Source organism: Schistocerca gregaria, chromosome 1, assembly GCF_023897955.1.
Source record: "Schistocerca gregaria isolate iqSchGreg1 chromosome 1, iqSchGreg1.2, whole genome shotgun sequence".
NCBI classification, from domain to species: domain Eukaryota; kingdom Metazoa; phylum Arthropoda; class Insecta; order Orthoptera; family Acrididae; genus Schistocerca; species Schistocerca gregaria.
The window spans coordinates 352,779,764-352,805,916 of record NC_064920.1 but is presented as its reverse complement, the minus strand read 5'-3'; the positions used below and the strand labels follow the sequence as shown (position 1 = coordinate 352,805,916).

At 40.7% G+C, this 26,153-nt stretch overlaps 1 protein-coding gene across 1 annotated transcript in view; it reads right to left on the bottom strand.

Moving 5' to 3' along the window:
* Positions 1–9,568, bottom strand: part of LOC126345481 (probable ATP-dependent RNA helicase DDX47) — a 37,607-nt gene extending 28,039 nt beyond the window's left edge. The window contains exons 1-3 of the mRNA XM_050002106.1: positions 9,367–9,568; positions 8,646–8,739; positions 2,211–2,375 (exon numbers count right to left, since the gene is read on the bottom strand). Of these exons, the coding sequence (XP_049858063.1) occupies positions 2,211–2,375; positions 8,646–8,739; positions 9,367–9,459 (352 nt within the window). The 5' untranslated portion in view covers positions 9,460–9,568. The remainder of the gene's footprint in view (positions 1–2,210; positions 2,376–8,645; positions 8,740–9,366) is intronic.
* Between the last annotated feature and the right edge of the window lie 16,585 nt (positions 9,569–26,153).

The window sequence follows — 26,153 nt, the reverse complement described above, 5'->3', positions numbered from 1 at the left end:
ACAGATATGAGTGAAGAACTGTCTGACCATTTACATGTATTTATATTGGCCTTAAGGAAAATTGCTAGGTGGCACAGTCGCATGGTGAGATAAGTGGCACACTGACAGCGCTAGCAAAGCGCTTTGGCGATACTATGCCCTCTAACAGCCATTTAGATCCATTTTCTCTGGCAGCCATTAAACTTCCGCAGATCCGAATACCAGATCACCTCCCAAAAGAAGTGCATATGGGCAGAAACAACCTGGATGGTGACGTGGGGGATGGAAAGGAGACATGGGCAAAGATCCTGTTTCATCGACCGCTGGCTGTGGGGAAGGTAGGGGTTCAGTGGTATCCATCCAGTCATTGCTGATGGTGGGCATGACAGGGAGTTTTACCAATCCACATGGATGCAGAACTGACTGTCAGTGCAACTGTCAGGAGTCAGAAGGAGCTGCTAGGGGTTCTGGCCAGAGCATGACATTGTCAGCATCCAAGCCTCAGTATCCTTATAGGAATGTGACCACACACCTGAGCCAGATATGTAGCACCGGGAGGGATGAGAGTGAAGCTCGAAGGGGGGTGATGTCATAAGATGAAGCACAGTGCACAGTTGCCACCCATAGAGGAACTCAGCTGCACTATGATTGTTAATCGACATGGGGCAATAACTGCTCAAAAACTGTGATGCTAACATGCAAGTTCCAGCCTTTGTCATCGATGCATGGGCTCATGAACCAGGCACCTGCTGCTAAGGCCTGTATGAACCAATGCTTACTGAACAGTCATTGAGGAGACACTGTTGCTAACCTCTTGATTTATCTGTGTGGTCAGCTGCTCTATTGTACCATGTTTATTTGCCCATATACATCTCCACAGCCATCACTCACCCCTGTCATCTACGGCCTGTGGTGCACCACAACTGTCTCATTGCCAGTTTTGGATAACACCATACATGATACACTTTAACCATGACAACAAACTAATGGACCACAAAGTTAGTGTTTCGATAATGCTTCCACCCTTGGCTTGAAAGCCAATGATCACGCGTTTTGGACATCACATAAATCGCTCCGTTTCCGCATTACAATAATGACTCCATTTTTTCCTGTGTACCCCATCATGCTTTATATACCCTCCATTGCAAGTACTGCCACCTGCATCTGTGAGTGGTTATTGCACAATAATGATGAACACAGGCAGTGGCCACACCAATGTTACTGAACCGTGTATACTGCTCTATGCAATGTTTAATAATATCTTCATCCTTAATGTACGACTATCCCTTGTGAATGTGGCAACTTTCCCACCTCAATTTCTGTTCTGCTGAAGTGAGATGTGATCCTAAATCCTGCAAACTTAACATAACTATACCATTGGTCACATGATGTTCGGAGAGAGACACTATACCAACTGGGTTTGATTACTAGTTAATCAACGAAATAAGAAGTGCATTAATTTTATTCCTTAGTCCTTTGGAGACTGATGCAGTGAGGACAGCCAGTAATTGTCAGGAAATTTTCAGTACCTGTTTCTACGCACGCAGCATGCAAGAATGACTTATTTGTAATGCTTACGTACATCACAGTGAGGTTAACAGTCTTCCCAGTGCTCAATTAGGTAAGTAAACAGGAGTAACATGCCAAAAACCAATACTATCATGTAGGAGCAAGCCAATCGTCTGACTACTTTGTAGCCTTAAACAGAAGAAGAAATATTTGTGTTGATGAAGATGACAAGCTGTAAAAAATGCATATCCCTACTGTACTGCTGATGAAAGACAATAACTAGTTGGGGAACATTATCTTTATACAGTTTTGTTTTATTATTACTAAAAATTGTTATTGGAATGTTAATTTTATAACATTCTTGGGCATTCTACGGTTTCCACCAAACTAGTGCAGATACTCACACACAAACTAAAAGTGTTAATGTTTATAGAGCTAACTTTAACTGTATGAACAGTTCTAAAACTGTTACTGTTTGGCAACAGTTTCAGTCAGTAAAATAAGGACTAATGTGCTAAACCACACAAGGGTTATAGGAAATATATGGGTGAAAGGAAATTCAATTTACATTTCTAGCTAAAAGTGGAATTTTGATCTCAATTTCTCTTTGCAAGAATGTAAATAGAAAGAACAATACTTCTATTAATTTGAAATGAGCTAAGAGATTGTAACATCTCAAAAAAAAGAAAGCAAAGATGGCTTCAGATTCTCATACATCTTACCAAGTGCTTCAAACTGTTCCGATATTTGGAAGGCTAATTCCCTTGTTGGAGTAAGTATGAGAGCAAAATACCTCTGTGGATTCTGCAAAAGGGCCTGCAGTATTGGAAGTGCAAATGCACCAGTTTTCCCTGAGCCTGTTTCTGCAAGCCCAATGACATCTTTCCCTGAAAGATGAAAAGAGACACAAGAGTAAGAAACACAATAACATTCTGGGCAACTCCAACAATGTCATAATGAAACAACTTGATACGTACTACATTAGAATCCGAAACCAGAAGTACACAAGAAACAGACCACCTCCTTGGGAAACTAGGCAAGCTTAATGTCTCACTAATATAATTAAGCTAGAGCTCTAACTTAATCGGGAGAGGCAGAGGGAGAGGGAGGAGGGAAGTTTAACATGTTATGACTGTTGAGGTGATTAAAAAATGGAGCAGCTAATCAGAGGAAGGGAACTAGCACGAGCTCTTCATTAGTTGGTAATCAACGAGAAGACTGACAACAAGGAAGTGGTCACTCTTTCATAGAATGTCATTAATACACTGGTGTTGCAACAAAAGGAAATCTTGCAAGGTTGCATTCACTTTGTCACAAAACAGTGTAAAAATGTGATAGTAAAGTATAAACAATGTAAAGAACACAGATGATTGCAACATGCATAATGGTAGATAAAAATTTTCTTCATTTTTCCAACTTAACGTATTACCACACACATTCAGTTAACTGGTTAACACACTAAGTATAGGGTATAACCACCTCTGACTGCAAAACAGGCCTGACAACGACGGAGCATGCTGTGAATGATGTCATCGTTCTCATGTTAAGGCGGTAACACCCATTCTTCCTGCAGAGCTGCTCGCAGTCTTGAAGAGTGATTATATGAAGATGGTATTTGTTCTTTTGGACATGTCAGAAACAGGGACCTCCTGCTTACATGACAGACGCTCTAACCATCTGAGCCACCGAGGGCACAGAGAATAGTTTGACTGCAGGGATTTATCCTTGAAGGCTCCCTGTGAGACCCACATTCTTAACTTAAGTGTCCACACACTACATTCGTAGTCAGTAGGCAATCTTACCGGGTCCCGTAAGAGTTTGGAAAAATGCATGTGCATCCGCACAGAAGAAGGTTAATGGCTGGTCAGACTTAGCTTTATGAAGATGGGATCTGTTCTTTCGGACATGTCCGAAAGAACAGATACCATCTTCATATAGTTAAGGCTAACCGGCCATTGACCACCTCCTGTGCAGATGTACACGCATTGCCTGAACTCTTACGGGACTTGGTAAGATTGTCTGCCATGAGTAACGAGTGTAATGGGACGGGCACTACGAATGTGGTGTGTGGACATAAAGCAGAGAATGTGGGTCTCACAGGGAGCATGCAAGGGATAAATACCAGCAGTCACACTATTCTCTGTGCCCTCGGTGGCTCAGATGGATAGAGCGTCTGCTTGTAAGCAGGATATCCCAGGTTTGAGTCCCAGTCGGGGCACACATTTTCAACTGTTGCTGTGGATGTATATCTTCGCCCGTCAGCAGCTTAAGGTCTTGATTTAATCATCATTTCATTTGGGAGTGATTGGTAGATGCTGACATGATGCAAGCTATTCCCTAGTGCATCCTGGACATGCTCTAAGGGATTGAAATCAGGAGAGTGAGCAGGCCACACCATGTGTGCAGTATTTTCCACTTCCAAGAAAGCATCAACCACCCATGGTCTATGAGGTCAAGGATTATCATTCATCAGTACTATATCTGCGCCCACAGCACCTCGCAACAACTGTAGATGAGATCTCATCATGATACCTGACAGCACTTAAACCTTGCCGATTCACCCGCATAATTTCATGAAAAGGGGTTCAAGTGGTAAACACAATCCCTGCACACACCATTAGAGATCCTCTCCGATCTCTGTCCCTTTCTACAACATTTCGGCCCTGAAATTGTGCTCCATGTTCCCTCCACATTCGAATCCATCGAGAATCACTCTCCAGACTTAATAGGCACTGATCTGTGAAAACGGTGGTCCACTGTTCAACTGCCCAGATGGTATGTTGATGAATCCCCTCTAGACATTTTCTTCTGTGAAGAGCCATCAGAAGTAGACACACAGCACATCTCTGACAATAAAGGCCACTCTGCCAAAGCATTCTGCACTGCCTTGATACACCACATCCAGTGGATGCTGCGAGGTCATGTGCCTCTTGTCATGCAGTACTAAGGCAGTAAGGTCATGCCCTTACAGCCAAATATAGGTTCTCTCTTTTGAAGTCACACATGGTCGGCCCTGCCGTAGTCTTCAGGATACAGTTTTGGTCTCAAACTGTCGCCACATTTTGGAAACAATAGAATGATTCACATTAAGCAATCGGGACAAATCACTTTGCGACTGCCCTGCTTCCTTTCTTTCTATGGCCCTCCATTGCAGACAGTCTGGTAGGCATCTCTTTTGCGCCATACTGCATAGTCTGTGGCATGTACATAGTGATTGTGCATGTGGGTCTACCTGCAAACACTACCTCATTTCATGAGGGCCTGACGTCATCGTTGGCACAGTTGTCCATTGAGCAGAATGCTATCTTCCGTGCAGAACACAAGTGTATGGACATCTGGTTGGCAATTTTTATGATTATATAGTGAATTAGACACAGGAAGGGGAAACAGCAGTTTGTTGCTTTAATTTTGGATGCCAGTGTATTAACAGGATTGCAAGACTGAGAACTACACTAAAAAATGTGTGGTCTAAGCCAGAATACATAATGAGTCCTACACAGAAGTGACTTGGTTCTCCAGTCAGCTAATTTAGGGAGCATAAATGGAATCACACGATGATGTGGAACATGTCAATTAGTTTTTCTTGGTGAAAATATGGCTAAATACAACCATGTCGATGACTGGCTTTTCCATTATTATTAATCTACATTTTTTTTTTTTTAATAGAGAGATCCATATGTATGTGTTTAAAGGGGAGAGGAAGGTGGTTTGCTTTTTGATTTTGTTTTGTTTTTGGGTGCAAAAACAACTAAGGTCATATGAGCCCCTGTCAGAACCTTAGAACACGAATATGAGAAAGGGGTTAAAAGCAACAACACATTATGCCCAAGCGATGGAAGGAGAGAAAACTAAGAACAAGGGCTTCCTCTTGGAGAAAGGTCCAGAAAATGTGCCGTAGAGACAATGGGGGTCCCAAATCAAAGATTAAATGTCCTTCCCCTTATTTCTATGACAGATAAAAAGTAAAAGGTGGTCAACAGCCTGCATGTAGTTTGCTAAAATAGCTGATAACTCAGGTGGCAAAAAGGTGTACAGTCAGGAAATGGCAAACCGTCAAAGGTTGATGACAATGGGCACAAATTGGTGGGGGATCACCATTTGACAAATAGCAATGGCTAGAACAACAATGGCCAATATGCAACCTAGCTAAAATTAACTCCTCATGGTGAGAGGGCCGAGGGGAGGATGGCCAAGCCACTGGGAGAGGTTTAATTCCACGAAGCTTATTCTCATGAAGGGAAGACCAGTGGCAATGCCAAAGAGAGACCACCTGCAACACAGAAATCAGAAGGAATGGAAGAACTAGCAGGCTGAAGTAGAAGGACTGCAGCCTTGGCAGCAGTGTCAGCAGCCTTGTTCCCAGTCAGGCTGATGTGGCCAGGAACCCACATAATCACCACCATTGCTCCCTCACAAGTGAGCAATGGAAGCTTTCTTGGACCCAATGCACTAAGGGATGGACCACATACAGTGCACAGAGGCTCTGAAGGGCACTGAGAGAATCGGAGCAGATGACAATTGAAAAGCCTGAGTCGTTGGATGTACTGCGTGGCCTGATACAAGGTGAAGAGCTCTGCTGTAAATACTGATGAAGGCTCACCAAACACCAAGGTCAGTCCAACAGCCATCAGTGTACAGAAAGGTACTGTTGCTAAGTTCCATGTGAAGGTCATGACATTTACAGAGAGAGATCAAATCTGGAGTGGTTTCCTTGGGAAGTGAATGAAGTCCAAGTTGAACACAGGCCAGCACATGAAGCCTAGGCAGTGAAAGGTACACACCCATTGGGAATGTAACAAGTAGCGTGAAGTTAAGCTGCCAGAGTAACAGACAAAAGCTGACCCCAGGAAGTAGCAAGAAAAGGGACACACATCACACTGGCGGCCAAAGGAGTCATTGAAGAAGGAGACATACAATGGGGTGCCAGGCATGGCAGACAAATGGTATGCATATCCGCTGAGGAGAACATTATGCCGGTACGACAGTGGTCGTTTGGCAGCTTCTGCATGGAGACTCAACTGGGCTATTGTAAAAGGCGCCAATGGCCAAATGGGTTCCACAATAGTAGGTTGCAGTCACACAGCATAAGATGGCTGGACATGCAGGTGCATAGTCTAGTTTCTAACGGACAAGGGATCACTAAAAACATGGGAGGACTGATCCGCTCCCCAGGAAGTACTGCTTAGGGCACGTAGGACACTGAGGAACTGAGTGCATCAGGCGGCCACACATGACAAGTGGAAGGACCAAGAAAGTTACCTATCAAGCTTTTGTAGTTTCAGAAAATGGATGAGGAATAGGTCCAAGGCGTAAAGTGGTGAAAACACCTATTTTGCCGCCAGAAATTCATACAAATTGTTTAGTCAGTGGAAAAGCAAAGGCGATTGTTGATGATCCAAGAGTAAAGATGATTGAGAGGTCGCTGAAGATACCACTCAAAGAGACAAGTCTGTCGAGAGCTACAATATATTGCAAAATCATCCACAAAAAGGGAGCCACAGATGCCTGACAGGAGACACGCCATAATAGGGTTAATGGCTATGGTAAAGATGACAACATTCAGGATGGAGCATTGAGGCACCTCGTTTTCCTGGACAACGGTGTCCAGCAAGGCAGAACCCACATGTACCTTCAAAACTGTATTTTTAAAATTCCTGAAAGAAATGGTGCAGGTGGCATTGGAAGCCCCACATTTAGGGGCTATGGACCATACATTCCCCCAGAACATGTCATAGGCTTTTTCCAAAGACTGTGGCTGTGTTTTTTACATGGTATTTACACACAAAAACATTCATGTCATGGGTCGAAAAAGTGACGAGATGATGAACTACAGAATGCCATGCTTGAAATCCACACTTAGTAGTGGTCAGTAAATTGTGAGACACGAGCCACCATACGAGCTGGGCATTAATCATATCTATCATGACCTTGCAAACACAACTAGTGAGAGAAATGGGGTGGTAGTTAGAAGGAAGATGTTTGTCCTTACTGGACTTATGAATGGATATGACAGTGGCTTCTTGCCACCATCTGAGAAATGTGCCACCTGCCTAGATGTATGAAGGAGAAAGTGTGTGCCCACAAGAGAAAGGTGCTGCAACATCTGAATGTTAACATAATTCGGCCCTGGGGCAAAGTATTTGGATGAAGTGAGAACATGATCCAGCTCCCTCATAGGAAAGGCAGCATTGTAGAATTCACAATTCTGAGAGGAGAAGGGTATCACCCTAGTCTCCTCCACTTGTTTCCAATAGAGGAAGGCAGGCAGATTGTGCGTAGAGCTCAAAATCTCCACAAAATAGCAGCCTAAGGAGTTGGAGATAGCAATGGGGTCCAATTTTCGTATTTTTATTTGTGGGTATAGGTGTTTTGGTACCATCAACTGTGGTCAAGGGAAACGTCTGACTCCAATTTCCATAGTTTTTGCTGTAGGTGTTGTTTTGGTATCGTCAGTTGCTGTTGACCTATATAGGTCAAGGGAAGTGTCTGATGCCTGTAGATTTTTGTAATTTTTTTGTTTTGTTTGCCATCTTGTCTCTTGCGTATTTAGGGATTGTGGTGTTTTTTTCTGTTATATTTGGCTTGTCTCCTCCCTAAACCACCAATTTCCTGTGTTTGTCCCGTTAGTTTATTGTATTTTTGGACGGAGATGTCATAGTGCATTCCTATCCTGGTTGACAGCAATATGGAAGGTAATTAACTCCTCCCAAGAAACCAAATTCCTATTGTAACAATTTTTTTAAGCAAATCTTTGATCCCACTGGTGAAGAATGCACACACCTTTTATAACTGCACAATGTAAATTGTTCTCTGCCAAATGTATGGCATTCCATTACATTTTTCATATGAAGAACTAAAGGAAGTTTATTACTTTTGAACAGTCATGTAAACTATAAACATAAAAAGAGCCACTGTATAACAGTACAACTGCAAATAAATTAGGTCTGATTTGTGTGCTGATGTCATTGCAATCTTAAGCAATGTATTCTACTTAGAATGTATGTTAACATAGTTAGGCTATATGGTTTTTGAACAACTAAAATGAGACATTGGATTACTGTCACTTAAGTACTTTAATTGGGGGAAATAACAGCGACATTAGCATTAGCACTGTGGAAACTGTCTTCACATTTTATCTCAAAATGAAGAGTACATACCTTGGAGGGCTAGTGGTATAGCTTCCCGTTGAATTTTTGTAGGTGCTTTCCACTTAAGTTGTTCACATGCTTCACACAACACGTCAACTACACCCTGAAACAATAAATAAAATTCTCACTACAGCAATCAGTAAACATTCGATTTTGAGTTAACCTTTTACATGTTTTTATTTCACTTAACAGTAGTAATTTATATAAAAGTTTCTACACGCAAACTGAAGATTTAAGTTAAAATCAATTTCAATTACAAATTGTTTGGCCCACTCATATTTAAAGACCAAAGCTCTATGTTTTAAGGAAAAGCCATAGCACTTTTATTCATGACGAAGGAAATATGAACGGATAACGTAAATCCGCAACCAATTGTTAATCATTCATTCTTTTCTGTAAACATGCCAAGAAATGTTACAATCGGCCATCCGTTAAAATAATTTCAGTTCGGTCTGTGGCCTTTACATTATATGGTACAGTCCCAAGATGTAATATTTGCTCTGCTATTGTGGCTTATTGTCACACGTGTTATCCTCATGAGAAACACGACACTTTAATTGGAATTTAACGACTGATCTTAATACGTCAGGTCATGAAATCAGTAAACAATGTCGCAAATAATTCTGACAAGCCCTCATCTTGTTTACACGTAATACCGACATAAACTTTCAATGCACACTTCCAAATTTACCTATCAGGAAAATAATGTTATAGATGGAAACCACAGTACCAAGTCCTGAAATGTAACTTCTTTCTCGGGGTCCTCTTCAACGACGCTATCCAAGATTTCCTCACTTCCAGATTCCACATCATCTTCCGCCATTGCTCAAGCACAACAACAACAATACTGCAACGTGCTCCGAATGAACTGTAGCAAAGATACAATATTTACAACGTCATCTATCTTTGGCTTATTATACCCTTCAGGACTTGAAAATAATAGGAGTAGCACTTTGGTTAGCAACCGAGTCAATATGATCGCAGTAGTTAATTTCCCAATACAAAAAAGTAGGACAAAAAGCACTTAGGAAATAAGCAAGTTAAATGTGTTAGTTACATAAATCAGAAACAAAACTTTGCATAATCTGAACAAATTTAAATTCAAAATGAAAGTAGTTGTTTTTTTCTATTCCACTGTAAATACAAAATCTTTGTAAACACAATTATTTAAATACTAACTGTAAAACAATATTTTCGAAATGTCTTTATTCAAATAAAATACCTTGACTTAGTGAACATTCTACATGCCAATTATTTCATTGATTTTTACACCAATAATTGTTCAAATCTTTCATCTTCCAGCTATGTGACTTCATTATCATCCAAAAAAGAGAAAATTATTGTTCAACAGAAGCAGAGCTTGGTAAATAAGTATTTATTTTAAGAGAAAGTTTTTTTACAGTTATATATCTGTTCAATGAATCTAAATTATTGCCACCATAATCTTAATAGTTTTTCCTGGTCTATTGTAGCGTGAGCACTATCACTGGCTAATGAAGGGTCAGAATACTCAAGGATAACATACTAAGATTCAACGATTTCTATATCTGAGGGTTGCAAGTTCCTCCCATTTCCTTTTTCTTGTGTCTTCTGAAATAAACAGTTCATTTAGGTTTTCCTTGCTAACCTTGGGTTGTTGTTGTTGTTGTTGTGGTCTTCAGCCTGGTTTGATGCAGCACTCCATGCCACTCTATCTTGTGCAAGCTTCTTTATCTCCAAGTAACTTCTGCACCCTATATCCTCCTGAACCTACCTAGTGTACCTTGCGTACCCATTTTATTTCGAAAACAGGCTAAGACATGGCTGATAATATACGGTCATTTACCTTTGGTCCTCTAATTTACAAAAACCCTCAAAAAGCCTATTAAGACTTTACTTCAATAACTTCTATTAGCACACCACAGTACATGGGGCTACCCATTTGTAAGCTGCTTAGCATTCTTTGAATTCTCATTATTTCTGACAGAAGACCTCCATGGTAAGCATGTTTGTGCTCTTCTAAACTTCTGATGGCAATAGCAATAGATTTTCAGCACTTGTGCATTCCTTACCAAATTCTGTTTCAATTTGTTTAAAAGCTGCCAATCCAAGTTTCCTTAAAATTTCATTTAGAGTATCCATGACTTGAGTAGATCTTCAGTAGAATTACTGTATGCATTCCATCACATTGGACATGGATAAGTAGGGAATTTCCCATTTTATTCTAAACAGGTTTCACAGCCTTTAGGAGCCCTTGAACATAGCTTCTAAAATGTTTGACATTGTGACATTGCTGCATCATAAGGTTTTTCATGTGAATTACTTCGAAATTGGACCTTACCCATATCTCTTTGTGCTATTCAATGTAATTTATGAGTGACACACTTCTTAGGCCGACGTTTCAAAATTATCTTGATCTAAACACATGATCATAATTATCATCATCATAATAATCATCATCACCACCATTACCACTTACAACTTAAATGTTTTGAACATGACTGAATATCTTTCATTTATTCATGTATCTGAATCTTTTCCATATGTTTTAAAACCTTTGAACATATTTGTTCCATTGTCGATAATACACTCCTGGAAATGGAAAAAAGAACACATTGACACCGGTGTGTCACACCCACCATACTTGCACTGGACACTGCGAGAGGGCTGTACAAGCAATGATCACACGCACGGCACAGCGGACACACCAGGCCGTCGAATGGCGCTAGCTGCGCAGCATTTGTGCACCGCCGCCGTCAGTGTCAGCCAGTTTGCCGTGGCATACGGAGCTCCATCGCAGTCTTTAACACTGGTAGCATGCCGCGACAGCGTAGACGTGAACCGTATGTGCAGTTGAGGGACTTTGAGCGAGGGCGTATAGTGGGCATGCGGGAGGCCGGGTGGACGTACCGCCGAATTGCTCAACACGTGGGGCGTGAGGTCTCCACAGTACATCGATGTTGTCGCCAGTGGTCGGCGGAAGGTGCACGTGCCCGTCGACCTGGGACCGGACCGCAGTGACGCATGGATGCACGCCAAGACCGTAGGATCCTACGCAGTGCCGTAGGGGACCGCACCGCCACTTCCCAGCAAATTAGGGACACTGTTGCTCCTGGGGTATCGGCGAGGACCATTCGCAACCGTCTCCATGAAGCTGGGCTACGGTCCCGCACACCGTTAGGCCGTCTTCCGCTCACGCCCCAACATCGTGCAGCCCGCTTCCAGTGGTGTCGCGACAGGCGTGAATGGAGGGACGAATGGAGACGTGTCGTCTTCAGCGATGAGAGTCGCTTCTGCCTTGGTGCCAATGATGGTCGTATGCGTGTTTGGCGCCGTGCAGGTGAGCGCCACAATCAGGACTGCATACGACCGAGGCACACAGGGCCAACACCCGGCATCATGGTGTGGGGAGCGATCTCCTACACTGGCCGTACAACTCTGGTGATCGTCGAGGGGACACTGAATAGTGCACGGTACATCCAAACCGTCATCGAACCCATCGTTCTACCAGCAAGGGAACTTGCTGTTCCAACAGGACAATCCACGTCGGCATGTATCCCGTGCCACCCAACGTGCTCTAGAAGGTGTAAGTCAACTACCCTGGCCAGCAAGATCTCCAGATCTGTCCCCCATTGAGCATGTTTGGGACTGGATGAAGCGTCGTCTCACGCGGTCTGCACGTCCAGCACGAACGCTGGTCCAACTGAGGCGCCAGGTGGAAATGGCATGGCAAGCCGTTCCACAGGACTACATCCAGCATCTGTACGATCGTCTAAATGGGAGAATAGCAGCCTGCATTGCTGCGAAAGGTGGATATACACTGTACTAGTGCCGACATTGTGCATGCTCTGTTGCCTGTGTCTATGTGCCTGTGGTTCTGTCAGTGTGATCATGTGATGTATCTGACCCCAGGAATGTGTCAATAAAGTTTCCCCTTCCTGGGACAATGAATTCACGGTGTTCTTATTTCAATTTCCAGGAGTGTAGTATTCACGATTTTGTCAGCATTAAAATAAAATTGAGAATGTATGTCCACAATCTAGTTCTTTATTGTAACTGTGTGTTCCCTGAAACCTGCTGCAAGCCAGATCTAAACTTTTATCTTCAAATGTTTCACAATCAACCCAATGAGCTGTTGCACCCAGATAGTTTCTTTTGGCTAATGACCAAATGTCTGCAGTGGTGCATACAAAACCAACATTTTTCAAAGCTCTTTTTTTACTTTCTGCATATTTTGTGTAGCTTTCTGCATCTTTATTACATGTTTTCTGGCACACAATTTTTTATGAGACAGATAACTGTGTATATCTTTGACAGATTAAAGGAGTAATTTTCTACAACCAATGTAGGTGACAAGCTATCACTTCAGAAGCAAACAATCACCACAGTCAAATCGCTGTCTATGTTTACAATTTAGGGTTACATAAACATTGTTAGTACAACAATCGTATCAAAATTGCCGATGACCGACAAAAACTATCGATAGAAAAATTAATGATGAAAAGAAAAAAACAGTTTTGCAAGTACTCCATAGTTGCAGTCATCGTTTTAAAAGGTATAGCCATCCCTGTCACCTAGAATGAACTCTCTTAGTGTAACCTATGAGTAAACTTGAAACACACCACCACAGAAAAATGTGATATTGGCCTCACTCCCTCCTTCCTTCACTTTCTTTTGACATCACCAGGCATTATCTGATGATTTCAGTACGTTTTACATTAAATAAGCAATAATAGTATGATGTGAACTCAAGTTTTACTGTCTTTCCTAAGATCGTGGTTATATTCACACGACATGTATACCATTAGCACTATCTGTATCTATTGAGGAACTATTTTTGTATAAACAAATGCCTCATTAAAGGAAAGAAAACTATAAAATATGAAATAAAAAATTCAAGAGAAGCTTTTTGTATTTTATAAATACAAAATATGTACATTTTATTTATTTCAAATAAAATATAAAATGGCTTTTGAAAAAAAGTATTTCAGATTTAAAATATAAGTAAGTATTGGGCATTTCGTATTTGCATATGAAATATATTTCACATAATTCACATCTCTGAATGTCACTCATATAAAAAGAACTTTATAAGCCAGAAAGATTTTGATTTACTTATGTGAAACTGATACATCGCAAAACTAATTTTCACATCAAGCTAGGTTTTATACACACAAAAATTTTGCACATCCTTCCTAGAACCATTCTGATGATAATGGAGACATTTACAGCCTATTTATTCATCTTACATCATTTTATAAACTACGTTTTCCCTCATACTGGATATGTGTGTATTTGATATGTACAGTTAAGGGAAAATTTGGAAGTTTTTATCTCAGAAACAGATAACGATAGCAGAAAATTTTCAAGTTTGTTTGATATTGGGATCTTAGGGACAATATATTGTGAAACGCTCAGCCATTTTTTTGTGCATAGACGTCTTGGAATCTGCAGTACGGTTTTGGTACGAAAAAATGCCAAAAAAGATCCTTTTTTGTGGTTTTCTAACGAACCACCCATGAATAAATACAGATTTTTGGAAACAAGAAGATGACACTTTTAGATAAAATCCTAGAGAATACACTGTAAAAATGTGAAGTGATTTTCTGTTCTTTTTTATTGTTTAAATTTCACTTCATACTGTATTTTATGTGCATATTATACATAAAGAAATAGAGTAACTTTGAAGCTCTGTATCTTGGAAACGAATAAAGATATGAGGAAAATTTTCAAGGTTATTTGAGATCGGAATGTTAGAAATATATCGTAAAAATTTCAGGTATTTTCTGTGCATAACTGTCTTGAACACGTGGCTTGTTTTTGGTACAGAAAATGGTGAAAACTCTTTCTTGGGATTTGAAGGATCCACCTATGAAGTAATGGTTCCTGTGTAAACCTTTTAAGGCCCACAGTAGACCACTTCAAAAGCAAAAAGAACCAATCAGATTGCTCTGTTTGACTAAGCAGGAGGAAGTGCATAATATTCATACTTCGACCCTGTACTGTAACTCAGAGGGACTAAGAAGATCATTCTGTTGGCTACACAAATTGTCCCTAGCCCAAGGGCTATTCAAACCACTTGACTCTGCCTTCCTATCACCAATAGAAACCGAAACATGAGCCCTGGCTGAATCCCATTTTTATGTCCAGTGTTTTGGAACATATCAGGTAGCACATGCAGTCCCGTGTACCAATATGTAATCAAACTGCTCCCTTAAATTACTTAAACAGTCAATTACTTTCATCTGCCTTTTGTACTGTGTTCAAAATCATATGGAGTCCATGTATCAGATTTTTATATGTCTGCAAATCAGCATGTCACAGCAGGGACTGTTGTGTATTGCACAATATCATCCTTGCATGGCACAATATACTGGGCCAGTATCAATAGCTTAAAAGCTTCAGAGTGTAGTATAATTACCATGGAAATGTGTCAGTACAACTCTCAGATTCATTCAATCTCCTTATTTGCCAGTTAATAATATGGATGTAGTCAATTCAGAGCCAGTGCTAGTTAAAATAAAACTTCTTATATTTAGGTTGTTTACAAACTAACATACAAATGCAATTGACTTACATCAGTACATGTAAATAATTTACTATTTCATATTCAGATATTAAAGTAGTATTTTTAAAATTCTCTACTTGGAATTTATGGAGTTCTTTGATCTTCGTTACTGTAGCAGGTAATAGACGAAACTGCATTTTGGGTTGATAATGTACACTATTTGGTAAAGAACTTTTTATAGGCATCTCTGTGAAAATCACCTCTGTTTCTCATTTAGCAGTTATGAAGCTAATGCCTAATGACGAAAATTCCTGGCGAATTTTCAGGAAGTACCCACATTCATAAACTTATAGGGTAGGCTATGTCATTACTTTAAATTATTTAAAAATCCCCCCCCCCTCAAGAAACTCTATTTGGAACTCCTTTCATTACTCTGATTGCGCCTTTTTGAAGTTTGAAAGAGCTTTTGTCATATTTCTATTTCTCCAGATGATCAGCTGTTCATGTAAACATAATAGGCACACAATAGTGACTCAATGATGATGGTAATGATGATGTTTGGATTGTGGGGCGCTCAACTAAGCGGTCATCAGCGCCTGTACACTTTCCCAGTCCTTACTCAGTCCAATCTAGCGACTTCCATGAGTGATGATGAAATGATGGGGGCATCACAAACACTCAGTCCATGGGTATAGTGACTCAATGCTGCAGCAGCTCCAAAGCATTCTTGGCATGTGGCAGTATTTACTTAGCTTTTTATCAAAAATTTCTAGAAGCGTCTCCCAACTCAAGTGCTCACCCCTCCATACGCCTATAAATTTCGTTAACAGAGCTTATGCAATAGCGTGGTTCCCTAACGCAGCTGTTATGCTGCTTGTAGCATCCAAATTAATGAATTCGTTCATACCTTTTTTAGGGTTCCGTGCCTTCATCTACAACAACGGAACCCTTGTAGAATAGCTTTGTTGTCCACCTGTTTGTCTGTCTGTCTTACTGTTAAGAACCCTGTCTTCTCAGGAACAGCTGTATATATCAAGTTCAAATTACATCGCGTATTTAGCTCTATAGCCACTTGGCAGTGAAAAGATTTAACCTTCTAAGTCAGTGTAGTCGAAAGATATGGCCATTTATGACACATATTTTGATACTCGGAAAGTCACCTAGACGTATGAAATTTTGTAAGAAGTAAGGTTACAAACTACAATTAAAGGAAAAAATGCGAAAATGTTTACTGTGTAATTATACAATACGAAAAGAATATTTTTTATTGCGTTTCATCTCTCGTGGTGTCTGTCTACTAACACACCTTTTTCACTGGAACAGGTTGGTGTATCAGTTTCAAATTTATGTCCCATAATAAAGGCTATGATCCTTGGCAGTATAAAACATTTAAGCTTCCCAGTCAATTCAACCATCTATGTCAAATATTTTGAAATTTGAAAATCTAGTCATGAAAACCGATAGGGTACTTCCTGTTGACGCGGAATCATGAAATATGTAAGGCACAATGTTTTGCAGTACAGGTAAAGGAAACAATCCGTAAATTGTTAATATACAATGATATAAAACGAAAAACTATTTTTTGCCTTATTTTATCCATTTATCTGTTTCTATGTCCATCTGTTAAGCCCTATTTTTCTCGTGAGGTCTATAGTCACTTGGCGCTGTAAAAAATTTAAATTTATAAGCAAATGCAATCTAAAAATGAGCCAATTATGCCACACATTTTATGTTGCAAAGTCACTCATCAAATATAGCTTTTCGTAGGTGATGGTCTACAGCTGTGAGGTAATTTGAAACATGCAGTTTTTGTTCTACTGTGAAGATGACTGTAATAACTGAAAGCAGTAGAGAATAAATACACGACAGCACAGCTGATGGCACAAATATGTTTTCTTTTTTAAATCACTTATCAAAAGCTATAGGGTAATTCCCATTGATAAGAAGGAAGCTTTCATGATACAAGAAAGTAAAAGACCAGAAAATTGTTAAATTGTGATGATACCATATAACAATATCTTTTTGCCAGTGGAACGTACATTCCTTTATGTTTGTAAAGCATAATGGACTAAAATTATTGCATATAAGCATAAAATTAAGTTGTAATGAGCCTTAGAAAGTAAATAAAAAATTATTAAAAGTCTTGTATCTACAGATGTAAACTGAAGCCGTTGATCTTTTTTTATGTCTGAGCTAGTTTGAGAAACTACTGTAGAGATTCTGACAAGGTCTTCAAATTCTCGAACATAAATTGCTGATATCAATATCAAAAACAGGCAAAAATCGTTTAGATTCTCGAGTTTGCATGGAACCCTCAGTGTGCATGTCCTACTTGCACTTCGTCTTTTTTTATTTGTGGCAAAAAAGTTGATCTCTTACCTATTTTTCTGCCTCATTAATTGTCTTAGAGACTCTCTGCCATAGATCATCCTGAGTGCATCTTTTCATGAAGATATCTCTCTCTTTGGCTAATGATGCTGAATCTTCTGCCATCAAATGCTTTGGCAAGTGATGCCGTTTGACTGCAGCAGATACCAAGTGTATATACCAGGAACAACAGAGAGCCTAACACAAAACTCTGGGGCACTCAATAGCTACTTTTGTTTCGCTAATCTGAAAGGTATTCCTTGGCTTCATGACATATTTGTACTCTCTTTTGTTTACAAGAGAGATAGGACATGAGCCACTTGAAGGCCATTCCCCGGACCCCAAAACCATCAACACTGTGCAACACAAGTAAAGGATAACTTGTTTGGAACGCCGTAATTGTCCCCCATTGCGACACACAAGTCTGAAACTCGGCTCGAAGGTGCCTCCACATTCCTTTGTAATGGTGCAAAAGTATAGCGTCATGCGACCTGACCCTCGGGCTGGCGACTCTTCGAATAGTAAGATGTCAATATATGCCAAAAAAAGGCCGGAGCTGGAAGTTCACATGAAATGTAAGGTAGGTTAATGCTGTCACATTGACACTTTATTTCACCACAGTTATGTGCAACTCTACTGTGGACGTGTCACACGATGGGAAGCCCGTCACATCACCTCTTACCCACATTTCGCCCCTTTTACTGACGCCTCTGCGATGGAGGTCACAACTGTGACGCCTAGCGTCGAAATTCCGCGGTTTTCTCATGGGCGGCCTAGGAAACCATTCCAGGCATACCACCGCTCAGAATAGACACCAATAGCCTTAGGTGTTGGCATAAAGGGCGTCAATGAAACCACCCTTATCTACCCTTGGGATATGATTTCCACACGTTTCGTGTTCGAAAACTACAGCTCGCATTGTAATGAGCAACAGGACGACGTTATTAACGATATTTTGCAAAGCTGAGGCCACTCCAGACGATTCAACCCTTCTCTAAGGACATCACGGCCAACAACACCATGAACGTGATCATGCGCCTTTTGAATGCTGTGCAATCGCAATTCTTGCTCTGGTGCACAGTGAAGACCATAGGTACCATTGAAAACTATTCGGCAAAATTTTACTTCACAGTATTACCTGAGTGAAAGCTATTAATTCTTAGGAAATAGCTCATATTCTTAACTGCAACAAGTGAAAATTTGTGACAGATCAGGACTCCAACCCGAATTCCTCGCTTCATGATGATAACTTTCTCCAGGTGCTGGCCCAACTACGCCTGACCTTCAGGAATATGGGTATAACCTATATGGATATGGTGTCTATTCTTTCGGACCTGCAGCCGTCTAGAACAAAATTAGAATTATGAGAGATATAGACATGGGTGCAATTTCGGCACTTAAGATAGGACTTCATTTCGCACATTTGCCACGGGACATTCCTGTTTGCGAAATAATAAATGGCGTTGAACAGGCATTTTGCAAGCCCCCAAGTGAAATAGTGGATGAAAGCCATTTTCTCATGAAAGCAAAGTTACCAGCACGCAAGATGAGCAGGGCTGAGCGCAATGGCCTGCGAACACTATACAATGATGAAAGCATTGTGGTCTTTCCTGCCGCAAGAGCAATCCAGCCGTAATTATGGAGTACACAGACTGCACGCTACTGGATGAAGATACTTGTCAGAAACTCACACGCGACCAGACATCGACCATAATTAGAAAGACATCTAAACTTCTCCAACAGTCTTCAGTGGAAGGCTGTGTGGTCAAGAATCTTCTCCAACAGGCACTTAGACCATATACTGGATGGGATGCCAGTCCACCTCCTCGAATCTACCATTGGTTCACCAACACAGAAGCTTGCATAGTGTTGGCGAAATTCTTTTCTCCATATGTGGAACATTGTGATCATTATAGTAACTCACAGATTTTTGCACCCAAATTAAATGTCTTCGGATTAGTGAAGGTGACATTATGGCCAGTTCTGATGTGGTGGCGCTATTTACAAATGTACCTTTAAAGACTCTTTGGACCTGGTATCCTAACTCTTTGTAGGTGACTTGGTCGAACTATTTAGGCACACTCTAACTTCTTATTTCCTGTACAATAGCCAGTATTATCATTAGACGGACGGCATTCCGATGGATAGCCCATTACCTCCAGCTGTTGCAAACCTTGAAAAATTTTGCAGATGTACACGCTGTTTTTCATAGATTTTGTTCATACAATACTACCTATTTAAGTGCCTTACAGAACATTAAATCGAGAGGTTTGCAAAACTGCTGTGATACGAGTATGAATAGTCAATGAATGTGTATGCATTTTCTCCTTCTCATTGTCTTTATTCTTTAACTCAATAACCTTCTTTCTACTTTTAGTTCAGCTTTTAGTTGCAATGAGTTTGCCTTGTAGCACAGCACGCTTTGTCAGAGATGAGCAAGAGGGCAGGTTTCAGAATGAGTGGCCATCAGCAGCAAGCCCTCGGCTTCCATATAAATTTTTTACAATGGCCAGTGAAGCGACCCACTGGCACAGACACTCCAGTATATCAGAGGGCCATTGCCTGTGCGCAGCTGGTCGTATTAAAGACGTTTTTGCATCTGAAGAACACAACAGGCTTCAGGCCCAGCGAGAACTCTGAACAAGCTTTCTCGTCGTCATTTTACTGCACTGTTGGTTCGAAAGAGCATTCCTCAACCCAAGCGGGGAGGCGGCTCTCTTAGAAGTCAAAATTTGAGAATTTCAGCCGCGTGGAATTCCTCTCACGACCACAGCTGTTTAGTTTTGGTCTTTTTGAAGAAACTCCAAACCAAGCGTGAGAATGCTGTGACTTCGGCAGCGTGTGGAAAGAGAAATACGGATTAACTTAAATGCATTGAAGTCGGGGGGCCTAGGAGACGCTTCTCTGGCAAGTAAGAAATGTTACAACATACAGGATAGGACAGAAATCTTTCTTATCAAGACTTTCTGCTCTGTACTCTGACCTGTGTTTCGCAGGGGCATGCAAGAATGATAATAAGATGGGGAATGCAAAACTTTGTATGTCCAAAGGAAGATTGTGGCGTCACTTCTGTTTTCTGATTTTGTGAGTTAGGCTGATTAACAGGCATCTCTGTGTCCGGCTGTCCTGGTAACAGATAGGAAGTACTATGCTTGACAATTAGCAAGTGCAGCATCTATCTTAGGACACAGCCAGGTAGACAGTTTTCAGTTAAACGCTCAGTTTTGACACACTAAACTCCGTTCACAACTGAAGATTTTACAGAATTCTGGTTATGATCATGGAAACTGGAAAGGATATAGAAAAATTTTCATTTGCTGATACATGTTAAGGGGCTTTGACTGTAAGTGAGGGTTTATTCAGCATCTCCACGCAGGATCATATGTTTTCCGCTTCTGTCAGAATTTTTTTTCTTCAGTTCATTTTGAATTTTGCACAAGTCTAAAGATAAGATGTGTTCTTGCTTTGGACGTATAGAACCGTTCTCTTTAACTTAAGTTTGAGTTATTGGATTACTGAGAAAATTGTTTCAGCATAAGCCTTATTGGGTCATGATTCAGCCACCGCCAGATGAATACGTAAGCAGAGAAGCGATGTGCAGAAGGCATTCCAACCAGCGCCCATCGTCGCGTCACGACGCCACAATACAGTCACTAGCTATGGTAAAGTACCACTCAACCCTGGCATGGTGGGGAAGTCTGGTGGCAAGACTTGGGCTAATTTCTTTTCATTCCACTTTAATACATGTACAGTTCTTTGTTAACATCTGTAATGCACATTCATTATCATTTGAAAAGGACAATTTGTCTCGTGAAAGAGAAATAAGAATCGATTGGTTACTATTCCGCGTTTTCCAGTATCCAAACGCATGTCAACTAATCCAATCGAATTCTTCCTTGTTTTTCTGATGGAGCTTATGGTTCATATTTTTATGTGATCTGCAGTTGTGTTCAATGTCCATTTTTATGTAGTGAAAATAAATAGTGTTGATTAATGTAACATCTTTGGTCAAGTACTAGCGCCATTATCCTTGTAATCAGTATATTATGAATGAAGATGCAAAGAAGTACTACACTTAAATTCATGTAAGTCAGATGCGTTACTGAGAAGTACCAAATTCAATTCATGTAAGTCAGATGCGTTATTAGTAATAGTTAGAACAACTGTAATTTGTGATAAATTTAAATTGAGCATCAAAGGGTCGGATTCATACCTTTAGAAGCAGTTTTAAGATCTTTGCACAGGTTTATCAGATATTCAACTTGAGAGGATTTGTGTGGCATTTCACATATGCTCACATGTGTCACAGGATAGTAAAGTAACTCGAACTGGTATTTAACATAAGAAATGGCCTTACTTGGATACAAAATTTCGTGGTTCTCCTGTTGAGCAGCCATTAAATAAATTTAACCTCGGATGTTTATTTGAAATTCAAATTAATTTTTTTAGACTGTAGTTGAGTGATGTCAGCAGTGTTGCGCCGGCATATTTTATAAACACTTACGGTATTTTCAGCTTGGTTGTGCATGTTCTGCCCTACTACATCTGGCCGTTGTATTTGGCGTTGTACTTTGTCATTGAGAACACAGAGACGTTTCGTGATGGGCGAATTAATTTGTATCAGGACTGTGTGTTGCTCAGTAGATATAATTTTTTATTATCTTCGTCAGTTTTGTTGTAGAAGTAAATGTTAACTAAGAGAAGAGCTCATAGCCAAAAAGAATATCAAATCAATAGTGCAGCTAATAACATGGAGCAACCGCAGAAGAATTCTCAGATTGAAATGCCAGAGGTAGGAGTACTTGTACCAGCAAAACAGCCAAATCCTAACGGTTTCGAAATGGACCATCTGGAGGTGAAATAATGACACCAAGCAACGCAAATTCTGTGGACTATTACAGATCGGAAAATGTAATTCCACAGCACTTAGAGGCAGTTGAAACTATTCAAAATTTTGATGGTAGTGATGAAGGGATGCCAAGCTCTCCACCTCTTACCCACGAAAATGTCCAGATGAACACTCATGTGTCGTCATCAAACAGACAAATAACGTAACAAAAGAGAAAGGTAAATTGGACATATTGTTTCATTTTATGAATAGTTCCATAGAATAACTCTGTGACCAAAACAAACATATCGCTGACCATACTGATCACGTGAACGAGAGAACGGTAAAGGAGCTAGAAGAGAAACTGAAACGAGTTGAGTGCAAGTGAAATCAAATCGATCAAATAAACGTAATTCAGAAACTAATGCGAAAAGACTTCGATGAGTGGATAAAAAAAACACAGTAGGAAAATGCCACGCCAGCCACACCAATATTAACAGTACTGCAGGCTTAACAGTTTGTTGTCTACCTTGAAACTGCTAGCAGAACAGGTTCCTGTGGTGCGAAATTAAGTTATCAAGTCGAGAACAGTGTATTAGAGGCTAGGAGGATAAAATTAACCAAGCTGAACAACACGTTGGTGAGGCTGCCGAACGTTTGTCCAGAAGGAACGGAAATGTACAGGGTGGTTATAATTAAACTTTCCCTCTTTAACACGTTATAACACGGAAACTAATTGTCACAAGTGGACCAAACTTGGTAGCATTAATGTCAACAACATGCGGAACATAAATAATGAAGAATAAATTCAACTGAAACACTTTTAATGTGCTGCTTCAGTGCACCATACTATTGCATACTTGTACCGTTACTGTTACAAAAGGAGTTCAATATGGCGCTCATTAGTGTCCAGAAGAGTCTGAAAGCACAGAATTATGTGTCTGTATGTATGCTGGCTATATTTCTTGATATGCTGCCTTCAGATCAGCACATATGTAGATGATCCCCTGGTAAACCCTGTCCTTCAGGTAGCTCCACAACCAGAAATCACAGGGAGTGAGATGATCAGATGATCGTGTCGGTCAAGTATTTGGAAATGATCGGCTGATAATTCGATCATTCTAAATGTGTTTTGGAGGTGAACTTCACAAGCGATGTGTGGTGGGACCCCATCTTGCATGAACACTGTTGAGTTCAATGGGTTTCTCTCTTAAAGTGCTGGTATGAAATGCTGGCGAAGCATATCACAATAACACTGGCCAGTCAAACTGCACGACTTTGGTCCTTGAGCTCCAACCTGTTAAAAAAAAAAAATAATGCGCCAAAGATGAATGTAGCCTTGAAGCCACGCCATGCGGTGCCATGTTCACCATTCAGAGGAGCTTCAGGCGCAGTGACTGGAGATGAAGATCCCCACACTCGCAATTCTGTGTTCACCTCGCCCATCAGGAAAAAATGAGTTTTGTCTGTCCATAGGATGATCCAGGACCAATGGAGAGTGAAGTCAACACATCGTTGTGCATCCTGTGGTGTAAATTGCTGTTGTTGTTGTTGTTGTTGTTGTGGTCTTCAGTCCTGAGATTGGTTTGATGCAGCTCTACATGCTACTCTATCCTGTGCAAGCCTCTTCATCTCCCAGTACCCTCTGCAACCTACATCCTTCTGAATCTGCGTAGTGTAGTCATCTCTTGGTCCCTCTCTACGATTTTTACGCTCCACGCTGCCCTCCAATACTAAATTGGTGATCCCTTGATGCCTCAGAACATGTCCTACCAACCGATCCCTTCTTCTGGTCAAGTTGTGCCACAAACTTATCTTCTCCCCAATCCTATTCAACACTTCTTCATTAGTTATGTGATCTACCCATCTAATCTTCAGCATTCTTCTGTAGCACCACATTTCGAAAGCTTCTATTCTCTTGTTGTTCAAACTATTTATCGTCCATGTTTCACTTCCATACATGGCTACAATCCATACAAATACTTTCAGAAATGTCTTCCTGACACTTAAATTTATATCCGATGTTAAATTTCTCTTCTTCAGAAACGCTGTCCTTGCCATTGACAGTCTACATTTTATATCCTCTCTACTTCGACCATCATCAGTTATTTTGCTCCCCAAATAGCAAAACTCCTTTACTACTTTAAGTGTCTCATTTCCTAATCTAATACCCTCAACATCACCCGACTTAATTAGACTACATTCCATTATCCTCGTTTTGCTTTTGTTGATGTTCATCTTACATCCTCCTTTCAAGACACTATCCATTCCGTTCAACTGCTCTTCCAAGTCCTTTGCTGTCTCTGACAGAATTACAATGTCATAGGCGAACCTCAAAGTTTTTATTTCTTCTCCATGGATTTTAATACCTACTCCGAACTTTTCTTTTGTTTCCTTCACTGCTTGCTGAATATACAGATTGAATAACACCGGGGAGAGGCTACAACCCTGACCCTCTCCCTTCCCAACCACTTCTTCCCTTTCATGTCCCTCGACTCTTATAACTGCCATCTGGTTTCTGTACAAATTGTAAATAGCCTTTTGCTGCCTGTATTTTACCCCTGCCACCTTCAGAATCTGAAAGAGAGTATTCCAGTCAACATTGTCAAATGCTTTCTCTAAGTCTACAAATGCTAGAAACGTAGGTTTGCCTTTCCTTAATCTTTCTTATAAGATAAGTCGTAGGGTCAGTATTGCCTCATGTGTTCCAACATTACTACGGAATCCAAACTGATCTTCCCCGAGGTCGGATTCTACTAGTTTTTTCCATTCGTCTGTAAATAATTCGCATTAGTATTTTGCAGCTGTGACTTATTAAACTGATAGTTCGGTAATTTTCACATCTGTCAACACCTGCTTTCTTTGGGATTGGAATTATTATATTCTTCTTGAAGTGTGAGGGTATTTCGCCTGTTTCATACATCTTGCTCATCAGATGGTAGAGTTTTGTCAGGACTGGCTCTCCCAAGGCTGTCAGTAGTTCCAATGGAATGTTGTCTACTCCGGGGGCCTTGTTTCGACTCAGGTCTTTCAGTGCTCTGTCAAACTCTTCACGCAGTATCTTATCTACCATTTCATCTTCATCTACATCCTCTTCCATTTCCATAATATTGTCCTCAAGTACATCGCCGTTGTATAGACCCTCTATATACTCCTTCCACCTTTCTGCTTTGTACTGTTAAAAGCACCTTCTGTACAGTGAACTATGAGATGTTCAACTGCCATGACATAGCATGCACACTGCCTGACGATTGGGAATTGCGCGCATCGTTATCTACCATAGCAACAGCGATTTCATCAACCACTGGTGGTGCAACCAGTCGTCGGGCTTTTCCCAGAGCGACGCACAATTGTGCAGTTGATTCGAACTTCTTCATCATGCACTGCATAGCAGGTTGGGGAAGAAGACCCTTCTTTAATCCTTCAGCCAGTGATATTCTCGAAGTGCAGCTGCAGCATTACTGTTGTTTTGATAACAGAGCTTCACCAATAATGTCCTGTTCCTTTTGTCCAAGCTCATGTTGACACGATAACAAGTGCACTGTGACTTGTTTAGGTGTTTGAGGCTATGAATCCAATGAGTGATCATGGCATCTGATGGTCATATTTGGTACTCGATAATGGCGTTGTGACGTATGAAAATCATGCACTCCATATTCTGGACATTAATGCCACCAAGTTTGGTACTCGACAAGTAACTGCACACAACAAATGGTTCAAATGGCTCTGAGTACTATGGAACTTAACATCTGAGGTCACCAGTTCCCCTAGAACGTAGAACTACTTAAACCTAACTAACCTCAGGACATCACATACATCCAGGCCCGAGGCACGA